The following is a 20284-nucleotide window of genomic DNA, read 5'->3' on the forward strand; positions in this document are numbered from 1 at the left end:
TTATTTGTATAGCTTATTTTATGCATGAACCAGTGCAACCACTTTTGTAATAATGTAACAAGAAACCTTCCATTAAATATAACATAAAAACTAGCAAGAGAACTCTAAAGTGCAAAAATAAGATTAAAGAGGAGGAACCCGGCCAGAGCGACAGCACAGAAATAGGGCGTTTGCCTTGTACACGGCTAATCTAGACCTGGGTTTGAGTCTCAGCATCCCATATGGTGCCTCAAGCCTGCCAGGATTAAATTCAGAGCGTAGAGCCAAGAATAACCCCTGAATACTGCCAGGTGTGGCCCAGCAAACAAAAAAGGAGAAGCACAGTAAATCATGCATTATTAGAAAAGATAGTATTAAGAATAATCTCTTCATAGCACAGAGGTAGGGCGTTTGCCTTGTGCAGCTGGTTCAATTCCCGGCATCCCATATGGCCCCCCAGCCTGTCAGGGGCGAGTTCTGAGTGCAGAAGCCTGGAGAAACGCCTGAGTGACACTGGGTATGGCCCAAAACCAACCAATCAACCAACCAATAAGTTTAACAAACAAATATCCCTTCAAATACATGGAACTGATATCTTCGTCATGGATAAGTGGCCATGGGATATATCTTGATCATTTTTCATAGTGATTTTTTTTTTTTTTTTTTGGTTTTTGGGCCAAACCCGGCGGTACTCAGGGGTTACTCCTGACTGTCTGCTCAGAAATAGCTCCTGGCAGGCACGGGGAACCATATGGGACACTGGGATTCGAGCCAACCACCTTTGGTTCTGGATCGGCTGCTTGCAAGGCAAATGCCGCTGTGCTATCTCTCCAGGCACATAGTGATGATATTTTACAACCTAAATATTTTGTGCACCATCAGTATAGTATACTTAATTATGCTGTCATCTATAATAATACTGTATTAATTTATTGCCTTGATTGCATATAGAAACACTCATTTCAAGGACTCCAATAAATCACAAAATTTCAAATTTTAATTATTACTATTTACACCACATCCCATTACATGCGATTCAGATTTTATGTTGGAATTAAACACTGTTTTTTTGGAGGGGGTTTTGAATTTTTGGGCCACACCCACCAGCGCTCAGGGGTAAGTCCCGGCTCTGCGCTCAGAAATCACTCCTGGCAGGCTCAGGGAGAACATATGGGATGGCAGGAATTGAACCACAGTCTGTCCTGGGTCAGCCGCATGCAAGGCAAACAAATGCCCCACCGCCGTGCTATCTCTCCGGCCCCGAAATTAAACACTTTCTAAGTATCAGGAGCCAGAGATTTAGTGCAGTGAGTAGGAAGCATGCCTTGCACATGGCTTGATCTCCAGAAACCTTACGTGGTCCCTTAGTCCACCAGGATTGCTCCCTGAGCATAGACTCTGGGTGTGTAATATATCAAAGAGATATACTTAACTTACTTCGTGTTGTACTGGAAAATGTAAATTATGCATTGATTTTTTTTCAAGCTAGTGGATTTACTTTTACAAGAATTCAATGTGAAAGGAAAATAAGAAAGAGAAAAAGTATAAATGTGCTTTACCTCTCGTATTTCATGGCCAGCTCCTCTATAAGATTGTAAGTCCTCTAAGATGCCTTCTGCATCTTTTAATACTACATTCACCTGATTATAAATTTCCTTTTCGGACTCTGTAGGCTGGGCATCTAAATAGCAGGAAAGCACAAGAGATTTTATAGTCACAAGATTTCTTTTTAGTACATGTACAACTTTAAGCAATTAATAACCCAATTTCTGAAGATAGCAAAATTTCATCAAATAGTAACTTCGCATTTCTTAGAAAAGCTTTATAGTTAACCCACCGCTCTACATATTAAAAAGAAGCAAGGGAACACCAAACATTACTAACTGAATTACAAACCATGGACAGATTAAACAACTTAAAAATTATAACTCAAAATTTAAATTGTGATGTTTTAATAATTACTTTTCCTAGTGTTACTGACCACTCTTGTTAATGGCATAGATTCAAATAATGATCTACTTAAGTGCAACAGAAACAGTCTATCAATTGGACTAATTTTCTATAAGATTCATCTTAATGACTTCATTTTGATATAAATGTTAGAATAGTTTTATCTTTTCTATGGATCGCTTTAAACTGTATACCATTGTCTCTGCTGATACCTGAGCAAAGGAACTCAGAAACTAATCAGGCATTACTAGGCTGCTTAAAAACTAGGCACCTTAAGCTACTAAATGATCACTAAATGTTTTGAAGACTGAAGGAAAAACTGAGTTCCTACAGATTTGAACTTGAGAGAAAAATGAAGGGAAGTTATAAAAAGCATAGTCAGGAACACAACAGATGGGCATTTCTACCACCTGTGGTGTTAGTCACAAACATGTTAATGGAGTTCTAAATCTAGATTTTTCTCCGATAAACTAGAAGAAATCTTACTTTTAATAACTTGGTCATTTGTTTCTCTAAACATAATCTTTAATTTAATATAGTAATGGTATTTTTTGAAATTGAATTTTTCATCAATCACTTCAACTAGATCACATTCAATTCTCAAGACTTGTATAAAGCATTTAAAATGACCAACATGACTACAACAATGCTTTAAAAAATTTTACTAGCATAATTTCAAAACGCTCAAATTTTTTCTTGTAGAGAGATGGGAGGCAGATCACTGATAATATGAATTAAAATCATCATTGTTAAATATCTCTAGCAATTAAAACTGATGCCTAGGCTTTTCTGCATCCATTTCACCTCACCACAAATACACAATGATCAACTTATTCCTTTCTTAGAAACTTTCTTCAAATTTCCTTTCCAAAAACTTGCTACACATATAAAACTAGAAATTAAGATGACTCAAGACTATAAATTAATTTTATTCTTGGGACAAGTGATAACTCAGTTCCTTCCACTCCTGAAACCTGCCAATTGATAACATATATATATATATATATGTATGTATGTATGTATGCAAACCATATACTCATTTTAACCAATGATATCAATTTTTAATTCAACAGAAAACAGCACTCACAGCAACAATGATAAACATCAATATACAAAGTGAAATTAAGAATTTATGATCTCTTACATGTTATGCTCTTTTGTTTATTCAAGTTTCTTTTCAGAAATCATGGTTTTGGTTTTGGTTTTGAATGAAAACGCTATGACCAAATAATTAGCCAATGGAAAAACTAAAAAAGACTATTAAAGATATTGTACTACTATAAGTAAATACTAAGACAAATATTATAGCTAAATGATTTTTTAAGTTAGGGTTTGTCATTTAGCAGTAATATTTCTTCACATTTAGCCAGAACATAATTCTCCAAATAGACACATTCTAGAAAGCACACCTCTTCACTTTTATACTTACACCAGATGCAGTAGGGGAAAAAGTAGTTTTTACATGCAAAAACAGCAGTCAGTTTTATAAGTTTCAAATGAAATTGTGAAATTACAGACAAAACAATAGTAGACACATATAATAATTTGAATTCATGAAGTGGGAATTCATGACAAAGGACAATATTTTTTGACTATTATGAATCAAAAGGTATTTTGAAGCTTGAAAGAATTAAGCTATATATTTTCTGGTGTGGTGCCTAGCTGGTAACAGAAAAATGTGACACTGAGACATACAAAAGAAACATTGTCAAGTAGATTTACAGAGACCTTGGAAATGTTTAATAGTTGTTAATGGCTTAATACCAATGAATTTAAAAATAAAGAAAATTCCAGTCTCCCCAAAGGGCAGAAAAAATATTCAGCACCACACTGATTAAACATTTTTAGACTGTCACAGGAAAGTCACATTGATAATTTTGAAAGCTGCTGAAGACTGCTGTAGAAATGAAGACAAACAGAAAATAGCAGACAGGTAAGCACTACTTTACCGATAGCCAAGTCATGCAAAAGGATGAAACACTAGGAAGAAAAGGCTGCAAAAATAAAGCTCCCCGTCCCCAAAATGTATCAGAGAATGCACCAAGACTTGTCACTTTGATTTCCATAGCAAAAATAAATTCTTATTACTTGAAGAAAAATGTCCCACTTAGCTAACAAAAAGACTTTAATTTGACTTCTATATAAAATATATTACTGAGAGTGTACATAATGGTTTTTATATCAAGACAAATTTCAAAAATAACTCAAAGGAAAATAAGCATGTTTCAGCTTTTATAGTTGGAAGACAAAACTGAGTATTTCAGTAACTTTGCAGATTTCCTATAGGAGTCACTAAAAATAACTGCTAAAACTGAAATTGTTACAGGACAAAAGGAAGTAAAGAACAATTATAAAATAAACAAGTCACCCAAAAAATGGGAGGACGATGTTTAGACAGCACCCAGCAGTGCTCACAGATCACTCTTTGCTCTACTCAGGGGACTATAAAAAGCACAGTATTAGGGATCAAACCTAGATGAGATATGCATAAGGCAAGTGCCTTAATTGTTGTACTCTCTCTGGCCCCTAAAATTTTAATTCTGTTAAGAAATCTTTCTGCTTTAATTCTGCATCCATTTATTCAGTAAATATAGTCACTTTCTATATTTCATCAAGGCAAGGGCCTCAATCTACAGTGCAGACACTGTATAGTATGTGAACTCAGCTAACAGCACATTTTCTTTAATAAAAATACGGTGAATGAACGAAAAGAGATCTAAATACACCTCCAACATGACTTGAAGGGGGCTGTTATGTATCCTTATCTCTGAACAAATACGTCATTTTAGAAAAATAAATATAAGTAAAATGTCATCAAAATAAAGAGGTCATAAAGCACAAGGCAAAAAAAGCAGTTGAAAATATAAATGAGGTAATATGGGAAATTAAAATAATATATTTTAAAGATGGAATAGGGGGAAACAGGTAGTACAAAAGACAAGAATTAGAGAAAATATATCACAAAATGGAAAGGCACTAATAGAATAAAAGAAAATAAGTACTTTATCATATACAAATAACCTATTATTTAACTTTATTCTTTACTCCTGGCTGTCTGCTCAGAAATAGCTCCTGGCAGGCACGGGGGACCATATGGGACACCGGGATTGGAACCAACCACCTTCAGTCCTGGATCGGCTGCTTGCAAGGCAAACGCCGCTGTGCTATCTCTCCGGGCCCTATTTAACTTTATTCTAATCTACCTGGAGGATATGCAAATCAAGGTTAACTAGTAAGTATCGAACTATCATTTATAAAGCATGTTCCTCTTCTTCCAAGAATCACGGTTTTAGTGGACATAAGAGTTACTGAAAAGATTTGTCACTAGAATGTGTTATAAATTGACAGTGTAAAAAAAAAAAATCACAACCAGATTCCAATTCAGTACTTTTAATATGTTGTAATTAGTATAATTGCTGAGAAACTTTGTGGGCAAACAGAGTTCACATTTTAATTGAATTAGTATTCTTAAGATGTAAAAATCTTACATAGATATAATTTGCTTAAAAATTTTTTTCCTCTTTCTTGGGGCTGAGCAATAGCACAGTGGGTAAGGCACACAGTCTTGCACCCGAGCACAGCCAGGTGTGACCAAAAGAGAAAAAGAAGAAGAAAATTTCCTCTTTCTAGTATTCAAGAGTAAAGACAATATATTTAACTGGAAATAAAACGTCTTTTTATGCTTTTAAGGCTTTGTGTATCTTCTATAAATAATGTTGCTAAATACTTTGAAAACTTCTATTTCATTCTCCACAATCTAACTCAAATCCATCAGAAAGTCATGATATCCAATTTACCCACGGCCTTGTAAAGTTACCTCTCCTGATCTTGAGTATAAATTAAAGTTTGCCTAGAAATCCCCAAAGGCAAGGGTTATTAAGGTTGTCATATTCAGCAGCTACTTGCTGGAATACAAGAACCAATAAACAAGGCAAAACAATTAAATGTTCAACATAAAGTAATAAACAGTTAAGTCCAGTACATTTATGTATCGTGGGAATGATGATTTTAAGTCTTCATTTTGTACACTAAGGGATTCTATTAAATTCTATTTCAATTGCACTAAGAATGGTTCATTTGCATACAATTGATGCAAAATGCCAATATATTCTGTAGGAATTAATAGTTGTCCACCAGTGGTGGTATACTGAGCTCTATTTAGCCAATCAGAAGGGTGAAAATAGTAAAAGTAAATTATTCTGGTAGCTTGGATATTCCTGTTCATAAAAAAAAAATGCTACACCAAGAAAAATGTAAAATAAATCAATGATATAGGCATAAATGCTCCCTGGGTCCTCGTGTTGCTACAGAGCACATGTCCACGTGCAACTGCTGTACACATGTGTTGCCTATACATCGCCTCTATCTCCCCTCTTGAGATATGTAATTTCACACTTTAACACTTAGATGTGTACTGGGTTCTCTCTCCCCTCTCCTTTCTCTTCCCTTCTCTTTCTTCACTCCTCCCTCTAGAGAAGTCTATGGTCTCTCTTGAGCATATTACACTCTTTCCCTCCCTCCCCTTCCTCAACATTTCTAATACCTGTTTATACTTTAAAAAAAAAATAAAGGAGGGCCAGAGCGATAGCTCACCAGTAGGGCATTTGCCTTGCACGCAGCTGACCCAGGACCTACCCTGGTTTGATCTCTGGCTTCCCATATGGTCCCCCAAGCCTGCCAGGAGCAATTTCTGAGTGCAGAGCCAGGAGTAACCCCAGAGCGCCACAGGGTGTGGTCCAAAAAAATGGGGAGAGGAGGGAAGGGAATGGAAGGAAGAAAAGAAGGGAGGGAGGGAGGAAAAAGAAAGGAAAGAAAAGAAAGAAAGAAAAGAAAGAAAGAAAGAAAGAAGGAAGGAAGGAAGGAAGGAAGGAAGGAAGGAAGGAAGGAGGGAGGGAGGGAGGGAGGGAGGGAGGGAGGGAGGGAGGAGGGAGGGAGGGAGGGAGGAGGGAGGAAGGAAGGAAGGAAGTAAGGGAGGAAGGAAGAAAGGCAGGAAGGAAGGAGGGAGAGGGAGGAAGAAAGAAAGAAAGAAAGAAAGAAAGAAAGAAAGAAAGAAAAAGAAAGGAAGGAAGAAAGAAAGAAAGAAAGAAAGAAAGAAAGAAAGAAAGAAAGAAAGAAGAAAGAAAGAAAGAAGAAGAAAGAAAGAAAGAAAGAAGAGAAGAGAAAGAAGGGAAGAAAAGAAGGGAAGAGAAAGGGAAGAAGGAGGAAGGAAGGAAGGAAGGAAGGAAGGAAGGAAGGAAGGAAGGAAGGAAGGAAGGAAGGAAGGAAGGAAGGAAGGAAGGAAGGAAGGAAGGAAGGAAGGAAGGAAGGAAGGAAGGAAGGAAGGGACACTAAATACAATGAAAGAATGACTATTCTAAGTAATTATTAATTATTAATTATTCTAAGTAAGAATTGGCATTGACAAGAGCTTCATAAAAGACCCATCTGATGGGCTATGGTCACTATAGTAACCAAATGACAAGATACACTTTTATAAATGTGTATTTCCAAAAGAAAGAAAAATGTACAACTAGTGAGATAAATCTAAACAAGGAAAAACAAACCAGCAAACTCTGGTCTAGTATACAGTGTGCCTTAGCTCACCTAACAGTAGAAGTGTTAAAACCAGTTCTCCTTGGGATGATAGGCAAAGAAAAATGTTAACCCCTATCCACCCTTATTTAAGAAGGTAACACTTTACTATTAATAGCAATCTAAAAAAAAAATAGCAATCTAACCCTTTTTCTGGCATTAAATTAACTTCTTAAAATTTAGGATCATGGTCCAAACCTTTTATGTTGAAAAACCAAGCTCAAATTGTATTTTAAATACATTGTATTCACACTTCTCACTTAACCGAAACATAATGCTGCGGTCAAAAAATAAACATCAAGTGCCAAGTCTTGAACAAGATCTTGACTTATCAAAGCCAAGATTCTGCAAAGAAATTTTGGACAAAGAGTAAAAAAAGACAGAAGAGCATAAAAATATACAGGATCAAGTTTGAAACAGATGCAAATAAACTAAAATATAGCTCTAATGTAAGTTGCCTCACTGAAAAAATAATCTTCAAATCAGCAATCTGCTCAACATCCCAAGCTGATTAAAATTCATGCTAAGCATGCATATAAATAGCACTGTTAAATTGTTGAGAAGGGTCAAGAAAACTAGCATTTAAATTCATTTAAAAATATTTCCCCTAATACCCCAAATAATTTAATATGGTACTGAGAATATTGCTATTCTTTGCTGATCTGTATATAATACCCAAAATGTAACAGAACATTTACAGAAACTATTAAAGTACAAAAATACCAGACCACAAATTACTGCATCAAATAGATATAAGCTGTTAGCAGATTATATTTGTAAAAACTGTTTTGATTTAGAGCAAAAATATCAATCATTCATAAAATCAAATGAACATAGAATATCACAAACAAAACTGAAGTTGACAAAAACAAGTGTCTCTTTGGGAATTTTTTTTACAGAATTTAGTTTTAAAACCAGAAAGGTCTTAAATTATAAGTATTTATCTGTGTTTTCATCTTAGATAGAAATACAAGATTCATGATTTTATAGCTTACGGCTATCTATCTCTTCACCCTTTCCTAACAATTTTCTAATGATCATTAGAAATGATCATAAGTGTGGATCATAAAATAGCAACATTCACAACAAAACACTAATATCATAGTTCTCAGTTTGACAACCAGACAAGCTAAAGCAATACTGACAGCCAAAAAAGCAAAAGCCTTTTAACATGCATGGGAGCCAATGACACTTACCTGCCACTCTTAGACCATATTACAATAGGTCATGCAACATAAAACAAACAGAAGGCAAATTACTCAAAGGTCTGTGAACCCAGTTTTCAAAATTTATTGCTAGGAAAATTACTGAAATACATAAATTTCTTAACTTTTCAATTTATCTGCAGATTAAATCATTTAGGTTCACACTTACCTTTTAATATTATGCCCAAATTACTGAGCTCTGAATGGCCTTCATGAACAGATTATTTAAAATATTTCCCAAAGTAACTGAAAATTCATCAATCTTTCTTAATTATAATACAAAATCTCCCCCAAAATATATTAACAAATCTTAAAGTAGCATTGTCCTTTCCACAATTTTTCATAAAAAATGCTTTATTTGAGAGAATAGGTAGCAAATTATAAATGCTCAAATATATATAAATCTCTCATAGAATTCAAAAGCATTTTATCATCACAATTTAATGTACATTACTTCCAGTTCTAGAAGGCACCAGAAATTTTACCCAAACAATTCACAGCTCAGTCATGCAAAGCAGTTTAAAAAGATGGCAAAGTGGAAACATTCATTTAGAGCAAGACAAACGCAGTCTACTGCAGGCAAAGAGAAATAGATATAAAATCATCTTCTCACTTTCAAAATCAAGGAAAAAATTTGGCCCCTGCTCAAGGTCTGTGCATGTCAAAACTTTAAGAAGATTCCCCATGTTAAGGTACCTGTCAAGACAAGAATGAGAAAAGAGAAAATATCCCTTTATAAAAGAGAACATCTGAAATTTATCGTTTTTAAAATAGTAACAGGGAAAATGTTCATTAGGCCATGAATTCGTCCTTCAGGTTACCCAGATTGTGCTCTGGTTGACAGCAAACCAGGTTCTCAAGGTGTTGATATGTAGGACCTAGAGGTGAAATGTGGTTTTCCTGTACACAATGGCATAATTGTTGCTCTACTTCTCAAAATTCTCTTAAGACAAGTTTCATTAATGGCCTTATAATGAAAAATTCTTTAAGTATTCCAATAGTTTCATTCTTCTGAAAAAGAAATTTCTGATCAAACATTATTCCACATGTAATCTTATTTACTAGTGCACTGAAACAATGATTTATTTCAAAGCCAAAATTTAAGTTCTGGCAATAGGTCACCATTGCATTTCATCTTAAAATTGCAGAATATTAAAAACTTACATCCTATATGCCAATGAATGCAGCATACATTCTAACCAAATTTAGATTACTAATAATTTGTGCAAGTGATTTAAACTACTGTTCCCAGATATGCAGCACAATTATAAATTTTCAATACATTATTTTATAAAATACATAGAGTCTAGATTATAAGCATAGAAACTGCTGGCATAGTCACTAAGGCATACTATTAGAATGTTCATCATAAGGCTATTTGCTTCATGGACTAATGAAAGGACAGCACTGGCTACAGACTCAACATGATTTTAGCAAATGAAAAACTAAAGAAATTATACATATGATGGTGATGTTTGCCTAGGATTGAGAAAAAAGTCATGCAAATTTTGATCCCGTATTTCATTAGCAAATATTCTGGCTGGCCTTCACTGTGGTGTGAGTTAATTCATCTTTCACCTTTACCATTATGCACCAGCTGTGAAGGGCTAAAGAGACTTACTTTCAAAGTCCAAGAAAAAATGTGCTGCATTGTGGTCTATGTCCCTGGTTAGCACCTTAATGAGATTACCCATGCCAGCAAACCTAAAAATAAAAATGGCAACATCATTTAGTTCCAGTAAAAAAAATTTTAGCAGAGGCCTGGGATTCGGCAAAGGCTGGCTTGCTCATAATTACCAACAGGTGCAGGTTTCTATGCTTTTGGCAATGAAAATTTAAAACAACCAAAGCACTTTGGCTTGAGTTTATAATTCTTCCCCCTATTTCCACATATCAAAAAAAGTTACATTAAGCTTGGGAAAAGATTAGATTTTTACATAAAACTGGCATTATTTACATATGGTTAATATCTATACTTGTGTCATTTCTTTAAATGTTGGAGGCACTTATTTTCAATTTAACATCAAAAATTATATTTGCAAATAAGTAAATATCGAGACCATCACTCTGTAAAATAATTGGGGTATTTTCCCTTTGCAGAATTAAATCGTCATTGGGAATAGAGGAAGGTAGGACTGAAACCACATTTAACCATTAGAAACTGAAGTTATTAATGACCAGACTTAAAAAATTGTTACCACATAAATAGTTCTCAAATTTTCTATACTCCTAAAAATTAATCAAATGTTTTATTATTTAACTCAGTTTGAATATTCAACAATATATACTATAAGCAACCATATAAGGTATGCAACTTAGCAGTTAACGAGAAAACAAGCATATAGGCAGCCAGCAAAAGCTACGATCTAGTAAATACATTGAGAAAAACTGGTAAAATTCAAACACTGCATAAATCACACTCCAAATTTAGCCATGGCTCAGAGAGCACGAAGGTCAAAGATGTCAAGAAGATCTAGAAAACCAGGTCTTTGGATATTGCAGTGTCTATAAGGAAGGCATATACTATGGTACTATTAGCATTCATCGCCACCAATCTCAGTTCTTTCTGTGCAAATATAGAACTGCAGGTAAATGTTAAAAAAACGTAAGAGCAACAATATTCTTATCAACAAAGAGAAAATTCCTTCATTACTCACCATAACTATTAGATGTTTGAAAAGAGCCCTGCTGGTCTCCTGTGCTCCTCCCTCTCCCTCCACATACTCCCTGAGTAGCATAATGTTTCTAACTGTGAGCTCCCCAACAAGAAAATAAGTACAAATAGACATAAGTCAATTTATTTATAAGGCATTTGAATAAAATGGTATATTTCTTAGACAACCCTAAGTGCAACCTAATTTATTTGCAAACAGAAAGAAACATGGAAAAGTGCCTCTCTAATAGAACAACGCTCCCTTTGGTCTGTTCTTCAAACCCATGTTCTCCTTCAAACATGTATCACACTTGCTAGGCTCTTTTTGGCTCTTTATGGCCTTATTCCTCTCTGGAGAAACCTGTGTTCTCTTTTGAACACATATTCCTCTCTTTCTCTGCCCTCACATCTAAGTAAGTTTCATTTAATAAAAACATCCTGCTTCTCTCTCTCTCTCTCTCTCTCTCTCTCTCTCTCTCTCTCTCTCTCTCTCTCTCTCTCACACACACACACACACACACACACACACACACACACACATACTGAATACAAAAAAATTCCATTTTTTAAATGAAACTGGGGCCAGAGAGATAGCATGGAGGTAAGGCATTTGTCTTTCATGCATAAGGTCGGTGGTTCGAATCCTGGCATCCTATATGGTCCCCTGAGCTTGCCAGGAGTGATTTCTGAGCACAGAGCCAGGACTGAACCCTGAGTGCTGCCGGGACTGACCCAAAAAACAAAAAACAAAAAAAAAAAAAAGAAGAAGAAAGGAAAGAAGGAGGGAAGGAGGGAGGGAGGGGGAGAGAAAGAGAGAGACGAGAAGAAAGAAAGAAATAAAGAAGTAGGAAAGAAAGAAAAAAGATAGAAAGAAAGAAAAAAAGAAGAAAGAAAGAAAAAAGAAGTAAAGAAAGAAAGAAAAAGAAAGAGACAGAGAGAGAAAAAGAAAGAAAGAAAGAAAGAAGAAAGAAAGAAAAAGAAAGAAAGAGACAGAGAGAGAAAAAGAAAGAAAGAAAGAAAGAAAGAGAGAAAAAGAAAGAAAGAAAGAAAGAGAAAAAGAGAAGAAATTATCTGAAACAGTATATTCCAGTTCTTTGATTTTTAAAAAGCTTTCAAATAAAACAATATTTTCTTTCAAACTATCAATTCTCTTACAAGAACTAAGTCAAATCATGAAAAAATTACCTAGTAATACCAAAACTTCATCACAATAGAAAATAAACATTTGGGGCCGGGCGGTGGCGCTGGAGGTAAGGTGCCTGCCTTACCTGCGCTAGCCTAGGAGACGGACCGCGGTTCGATCCCCCGGCGTCCCATATGGTCCCCCAAGCCAGGAGCGACTTCTGAGCGCATAGCCAGGAGTAACCCCTGAGCGTTACCGGGTGTGGCCCAAAAACCAAAAAAAAAAAAAAAAAAAAGAAAAGAAACATTTAAAAACTACAATTATCCTTGTGGTCCCGAAGGTGGCGCTACAGGTAAGGTGTCTGCCTTGCAAGTGCTAGCGTAGGACGGACCGCAGTTCGATCCCCCGGCGTCCCATATGGTCCCCCCAAGCCAGGGGCAATTTCTGAGCGCACAACCCCTGAGCGTCAAACCCCTGTGGCCCAAAAACCAAAAAAAAAAAAAAAACAACACTACAATTGTCCTTATGAAAATGATGCATGCTAAGTTTAGTCTATAGAGTCAAATTAAATTTCCAATGCTACTTTTGACTTTTGAGGATACAAGCTAACCTTTTTTAAGATACATTCTCTTCATACAGGAAATAAACTAATTATATAAGAAGTCATTACTAGAGTTCAATGAGATTTAGCATTGACTTAGCATGGTGTCTGGAACACAGAAAGTATTCAACAAATATTGGTCATTGTTACCAATTAATTGGTTATTAACTACAACTCCAAAACTCACAAAAATAACTTTCTAAAAATTGTCTCTATTTTATTTTAGAGAGCATCTTCATCAATGACCTTCCAATGCTCCAAAGAAGAGTAAAGTCACAAGTTAATTTTTAAGGCCATTTTGTCATGATTATTGCTGAGATGCTATCCTAAAACTAACACTGTGAGTAGAAGATCACATCACTAGTATCCAGCAGAGGGAAAAGGATGTGACCTGAATTTTCATACCGCTTTACTTGCTTTACTTTTCATTTCTTCCAAGGGAAATAGGGGAAATAGTTATGTGTTCTGGAATAAATGTTCTTTCCAAGATCTCCAACTGAATGTGACAGCCTAACTTGTATCATTTTTGGTCCTGATCTGAGTATTTACAAATATTCGAAGATTTGTATTTCTTGCCTTTTTATCTCAAGCACAGACATTTAACTTGAAAATAACTCAGTTTATCTAATTCAGAATGTCCCATCCTCAAAATGATTAATATCTGAATCTAGAAGTTCAAAATGAGTAATATTTGGATCTCCTCCTCTTGGTTGAGGAGGTCTTTTGTACACTGTAGGTTCCTTAACAGCATGCTAGATCTTAGTTTCTAAAACTAAGATTGTAACTCCATATGGGGGTCATTGCAATGACTGGGGAAGTGAAGTAAAGCAACAAAAGAAAATAGCAATAATACAAAGTCTCTGAATGCATAATAAAAAAAAATCTTCAAAATCACTGATAATGAATACAAGTTTGTTTCTGGCAACACTCACCCATGTTCCAATTCTTAGGCAAAAAACAGATCACAAGTTTGCAAAGTCCTTGCACTAGATGTTAATAAAATCTACCACCATAAGTCATGACAACCAAGGTATCATTAAATAAAATGGGCCTGAGAAAAAATAGTATCTGCTTGAGAAGCTTTAATGCTACAAAACTGGTCCAATGCTGGTATTCTCTCTATTATATATGGCAATGTAGGATAAAATGTTATGAATAACCCATACCAGATATCTTCTGCTCAACTGAACAAAAATTCCAAGGAATTTTTCGAAAGAGCTGAAAATAGTTCAATATCTTCTTAATCTTGTTTGCTATAAAAAAATTTAAAAAATGATTATAACTACTGAATGTTTTAATTCTTTTGGAATGTCTTACTCTCTTGGCTATACAGTTAAGGACCACTCCTAGCCAGTGCTCACATGACCATATGGGATGCCTGGGATAGGATCCAGTTGGCTGCATGAAAGGCAAGTGGTCTACCCCACTTAATCCTTAGCCATAAAAAGTAAAACACAAATAAATCCATCTTGTCAATATCAGGTTTCAAATATATATGGTATATAGAGCTAATAGCCAACTCCAGGCGGATGCAGATACAGTGTCTGGTAAGAAATCCAGATTTGCCAGTGTTCACACCAAGCTTGTGACTTCAGTCAAATTTCCTAGTTTCTCCATAATGTCTACTGTGGAGGGTTCATAAAGTCATAATATTTCCGGCTCTGCACAATGACGGGGCAACACACGTATTTGTTATATTAGGTCACAATCAAAAATTTCCCTTTTTCTTTTAGCCCTTTCCGTTTTCTGTTCTGTATGTGGTAAAATATGCTTAAGAAACTGAGTTCTGGGGAATTCTCTTCCCTACTGAACTTGATGAAAATAAGACAACTGAATATCCCTGGTACTCAGTTTTTTCAAACTGGGTGGGGAAGACCCAGCAATGTTCAGGGGCTACTCCTGGCTCTGTGATTAGAACATATTATAGTGCAAGGGATCAAACTGGGGACAGTTAGCATGTCGGGCAAGTATCTTAACACCTATACCATCTCTCAGGCCTCCAAGGACCTCCACTGTCAGAGGGAGCTTTCCTTCCATCTATATCCCAGTGTTTTCAAAAGTTATATTGCCCCTCCCTCCGTATTGAGATGAGAGTGTCTGGGCAAGGGAGCAGCGTCCCAGTGAAATTAGGGGGCTGTTTCCAATCTGTTTACTTAAAAAAAGGAAATTTCCAGGGGGGCACTGAGTAATCTTTTTTTTCCAAGAACTAAAATTCTGCAAGTATCAAACAACAGGAAGAGGCGAGGTGTCACATGTACCTCCTAGCATCCTAGCACCTTGTAGAGAAGTAGTGTTTTCTAGAGATGACCTAGTACTAAAAAAACTGTACTGTATAACATTTACTCACCCCATTCACTACTTTATCAGCCTGAACGAGTCATTAAGTCCTTCAATGAGAAGAACTACAGACAGCCTCCCTTTCTGCTTTTCAGTTAATACCAGCATTTCCTGTCAGCAAAAGATAGTTATGAATCTAGGTTCTAGATTCTTGTGGGACTTAGGCAAAGCAGTGAAGAGCCTGGCTTCCTTCAAACTTGAACTTTTCGTCTTACAGGACTCTCTCCTCCTAAATTCTGTCTAGCCATGTTAGCCCTCAGGTTCCAGAAGTAATCATTGCTTCCTACATTAATATCAAAGTTTCCTGACATGATATATTAATAAATACACATTTGGCCATGGGCCTAATGCAAAGCTCCTAAATCCCTTGGAATTTCCTGAATGATGAGCCTCTTATTTTATGACTGTGACAGCACCTTTATAGCTTTATAGCTTCAAAATTGGGACTACTTGCCAAAAGGACAGACATCATCAGATGGTTGAAACTTTCAGCCACATCTTTCTGTCCTTTGAGAAGGGGAGAGAAACTGTAGACTGAACTGCTCATTAATGACCAATGATTTACAGCTATCTGTACATAAAGTAAACTCCATAAAACCCCTAAATCATGGAATCTGAGTAACTTTCTGGTTGATAAAATGGTGAGAGAGAAACATAGATCAACCACAAGATTCTGTGCTCAGGACAGTTCCATATTTTTGGTTTTGTTTTATTTTGTTTGGGGGCCACATCTGGCAGTGCCCAGGGTTCTGCTCTGGTGGGGCACCATCTGAGGTACAGGAGTGAACCCAAGTTGGCCAAGTGCAGGGCAAGTTCTATACAGTGTACAATCTTCCCTGCCACCCCCAACCCCCATTACCTTATAAACCTCTTCATCTAGCCAGAATCCAAATGAAAGGATACTCAGTTGGTCTCTGGAAAGTTGTAGAGTGGGTGAGGGGGCAGGGGCTGATGAGAGGGTGATGAAGAACATAATACACTTGGTAGCAGAAATGGTGGCAGAAAACAGTTTGGAAGTGGTATTAAAAGGACTATGAATAAAAACACTACAGATCTCAGCACAATTGTTTGGTTAAAATTTCCAGTAACTTTTATGAATAAATTCATATTAAATACTCTACTTTAAAAAGCCTAGTGGGCCGGGCGGTGGCGCTAAAGGTAAGGTGCCTGCCTTGCCTGTGCTAGCCTTGGACGGACCGAGGTTCGATCCCCCGGTGTCCCATATGGTCCCCCAAGCCAGGAGCAACTTCTGAGCACATAGCCAGGAGTAACCCCTGAGCGTTACCGGGTGTGGCCCAAAAACCAAAAAAAAAAAAAAAAAAAAAAAAGCCTAGTAAGAAGGACTAGCCATCTGCCTCCACCTGCCTGGTAAATGTGAGGCCCCAAGTACAATCTCCACAACTATGGTGACCAGATGACGGAACTTTCCAGACCAGTACACCAGGTTGATTATTACCAGTGACCTCCATGAAAAAGTAAAATAAATACCAAGCAAAGTCACTGTTTTCCTGGTTGAATTCGGATCCGAATCTGAGTCACTGATCAGAGAGAGAATCTAGGTGCCTATGTATTGCCTGGATGTATGGTAGTCGCCATTTCCCCTTAAGATGTGAAATTTCCTACTTAGATGCATTTTTGTATATCACAGATCTCTCCACCTTTGGAGAAGGCCACACTCTTCCATAAGCGTTTTTTCATTACCTTCTCTCTTCTCCTTTCCCTTCCCTTCCTCAATATCTACAAATTTGTTTTTATTTCAAAAGGAGGGGTTCCTACACTAACCAACCTACCATTATCAAAGTCACTAACAAAATGATCCTTTGTTTTCCAAATTTTAAGAGGCAGGACACAAATGCTACTAGGTTAACTCCATAGTAGCATAAAATCTTATTTTAAAAAAATCTCCAACACTTGTAAAGATGGAACACATTTTACTAGTTTAGTTCTCACATGGAATCAGGGTACTTGACTTAAATAAAAGTGGCGTAAGTGAAAATCAAAGCAGCATGATTTCTAGTCTTTACTCCATCACAAAGTGGGTTACTTACACTAGTTTTCTTACTAGGGTGAACCTCTCATAGGACTTTTGTTTCTAACAACACATATTCTGTTTCATCTTTTCTGATGCTGACATCTAGTGGGTATTTTGAAATGAAATGAATAATCTTACTTGAACTATTTTAAAGGAATAACTCAATAGGTTGCCTGGTTATAAGCATAAATACGAATTAGGAGACCAATACTGTGTCTTAAACAGAAGCGAGCCATAATGAAATATCAGTATTGTCATGGTATCTTGAATATGATTCAGAAATATTACAACTTCAAGCCTCCCTGTCATTACCAGGGCCTAAGAGATAGCTAAACAAACTGAGCATATGCAAGTGGAAGCTGGCATTCAGTCCCTGGCACCACATGGTTCCCTAGTAGAGTAGGAAGTAGTTCCTCCTCTCCCCAGCATCATTGGACATGGCCCGAAACATGAAATAAAAGTCACCAATGTGAATCAATGCCCAAGTTATCAATGAAAGAAAGCCAAGATGTGCTTTCGAACACAATGTCACATATCAAGAACAAATACAGGGCACTGAAATGGAACACTACAAAGTTCCAAAGTGCACAGAATGGATGTGCAATGAAAATATTTTTCTAAAATTCTCAGAACTGGGGCTGGAGAGAGAGTATAATAGGTAGGGCACTTGTTCTGCAAATGGCCAAACTAGCCTCAATCCCCAGCACCTGGTATAAGCGCTCTCCACCAGGAGTAATCCCTTGAGTACAGAGCCAAGAATAATCCTAAACACTGCTGGGTGTAGCCCACAAACCAAAGTCCTCAGAATTGCTTTAAGGAGATAATTGTAAGTTAGGGCACATGTCTTGTGTGTGGCTGATTCCAGTATGAGTGTTGGCTTAATATGGGCACCCTAGCATCCTGAAGGCCCCAAAACACCTTTGAGTGTGGCAATGGCCCACACTACCCCCTTCCTCAGCCCCAGACACACTGGATGTTTCAAGCCCAAAGTCTATCTGGCACAGAGCATCAAGGGGGAAACCAGCCACCCCTGAAAACCAGTTAAGAGACCCTCCCCTCAAAAACCTCAAATTACCTAGTTTATGAAGGTTTTCTTTAAAAAAAACAAAAAGTACCCTGGATTTATCTTTTTTAAATCAATGCTATTCTGAATCCACGTAGATACACATATATAATCAAATACACATATTAAAATGTGAGGATATAGTAACCACAAATTTAAGATAAATGGTTGTCACTAAAGAGAAAGGACTATAATATAACTCTGAGCAATTTCAAAGGTGGATAAAATTCTAATTCCTTAGCGATGGCTTCATAAGCCATTTTCAGTCCTTAAAATTTACCAGTAAGATATATGGATTATCTTCTATATATCAATATTTTAAATAGAGTCATTAAATATGTCAAACATGAAATTGCTCAAATTAAAAGAGCCAGGTTTACTAAAAATAGGCCATATGTAATCTATTTTAAAATACAGTAAATATATTGATCTTAAATACATTTTGAAGCTATTATAACTAAAATGTAATATGTATTACATACTTTTTTGAACCAAATGCTACTATAGCTTTAAAGTTTTGTATACCAAATGCATTATAGCATGAATATGAGCTGCATTTACATAAAGCAGCTTACTTTCCCCCCCTGAGTTTGGGAGCAATTCCAGTAGTACTCAGGGGTTTTCCCTGGTTCTCTGATGGACTGACCCCTGACAGTATTCAGGGGATCAACAATATGCAATGTCAGGGATTCAATTTGGAGTAGAATGCATACAAGGCCAAGTGCCATATCCACTGTACAAATTAGTTTTTAAAAGATGACTGAGGCAATAATCCTGATGGTCCAACTTTTAAGATGGTACAATCTTTAAGAGAAAGAAAATGAGGCTCACTCTACATTGATAAAAGGATTAAGTACCCCCCCACACAAATATACACAATCAGATACCCTAGTATATCCTCTTGAGAAATTATCAGTAATATTAAGCTACCAACCAAATTTCAATTGATCTGCCCTACTGACAGCACAAAGTACTTTATTTACCACAAAGTACTGAACAAACCATCCAAATTAATGACAGCATTCCAGGCTCTTCCTAGCATAGTCTGTCACATTATCATCATTAGGTTCTACCAGTGGTCTTCAGCCTCCAATAAGCACACTGACTGGTAACAGGCCATCAAAGACAGAAAACCACTGGTCTATTTATTACCCAGGTTTCAAGTGCCCATCTGTGGACAAGTAAACAGGACAGTATGTCAGGAAAAATGGTTAAAAATGCTGGGTTTTAACTACTTCTGGAACCACCGGTAACTTTTTACAAGATTTGGCCTTTTTATCAGAGCACTTATTTGAAGCCTTTTTATGGCAAAAGTGTTTTACGACACTTTTCTTGCTTAAATTTAGACACTTCATGCTGATATTTTTACTTCTTGCATGTTTATTTCCCATTTCTTGATGCAGAATTAGTGTTCTTTCACGTACTGTTCAAGGGTTAACATTCACTGTCCTATTCCCTTTCCTCATAGCACGCTCTTTCTTTGGTATTTTATCAAAGCTATTTCAAGCAATTCAAGCTTTATTATTAGAATACGATTTAAAGAAAAAGTATGTAATTATTATTAGTTACACAGAGCATTAAAAACTACACGTAACTCAAAAGCAAGAAAAACAAGGACTAGCTGACTTGTCACTATGTTTTTTTTAAAACTAGGAGCGCCAAAGAAATTTCAGTAATGTAAATTTGGATGGGAAATTTTTTCAGCAATTCTGAAGTAAGGTTTAGTAATTTTTTCCAATCAAGATTCTAATCCTACATGATTTCATGAAA

The 20284-nt window shown here is 36.3% G+C and overlaps 1 protein-coding gene across 1 annotated transcript in view; it reads right to left on the reverse strand.

Moving 5' to 3' along the window:
- CYRIB (CYFIP related Rac1 interactor B) overlaps positions 1–20284 on the reverse strand; it is a 142663-nt gene that overhangs the window by 24655 nt on the left and 97724 nt on the right. The window contains 2 exon segments of the mRNA XM_049765588.1: positions 1539–1660; positions 10327–10409. Of these exon segments, the coding sequence (XP_049621545.1) occupies positions 1539–1660; positions 10327–10399 (195 nt within the window). The 5' untranslated portion in view covers positions 10400–10409.

This window comes from Suncus etruscus, chromosome 19 (assembly GCF_024139225.1).
Source record: "Suncus etruscus isolate mSunEtr1 chromosome 19, mSunEtr1.pri.cur, whole genome shotgun sequence".
Classification (NCBI taxonomy): domain Eukaryota; kingdom Metazoa; phylum Chordata; class Mammalia; order Eulipotyphla; family Soricidae; genus Suncus; species Suncus etruscus.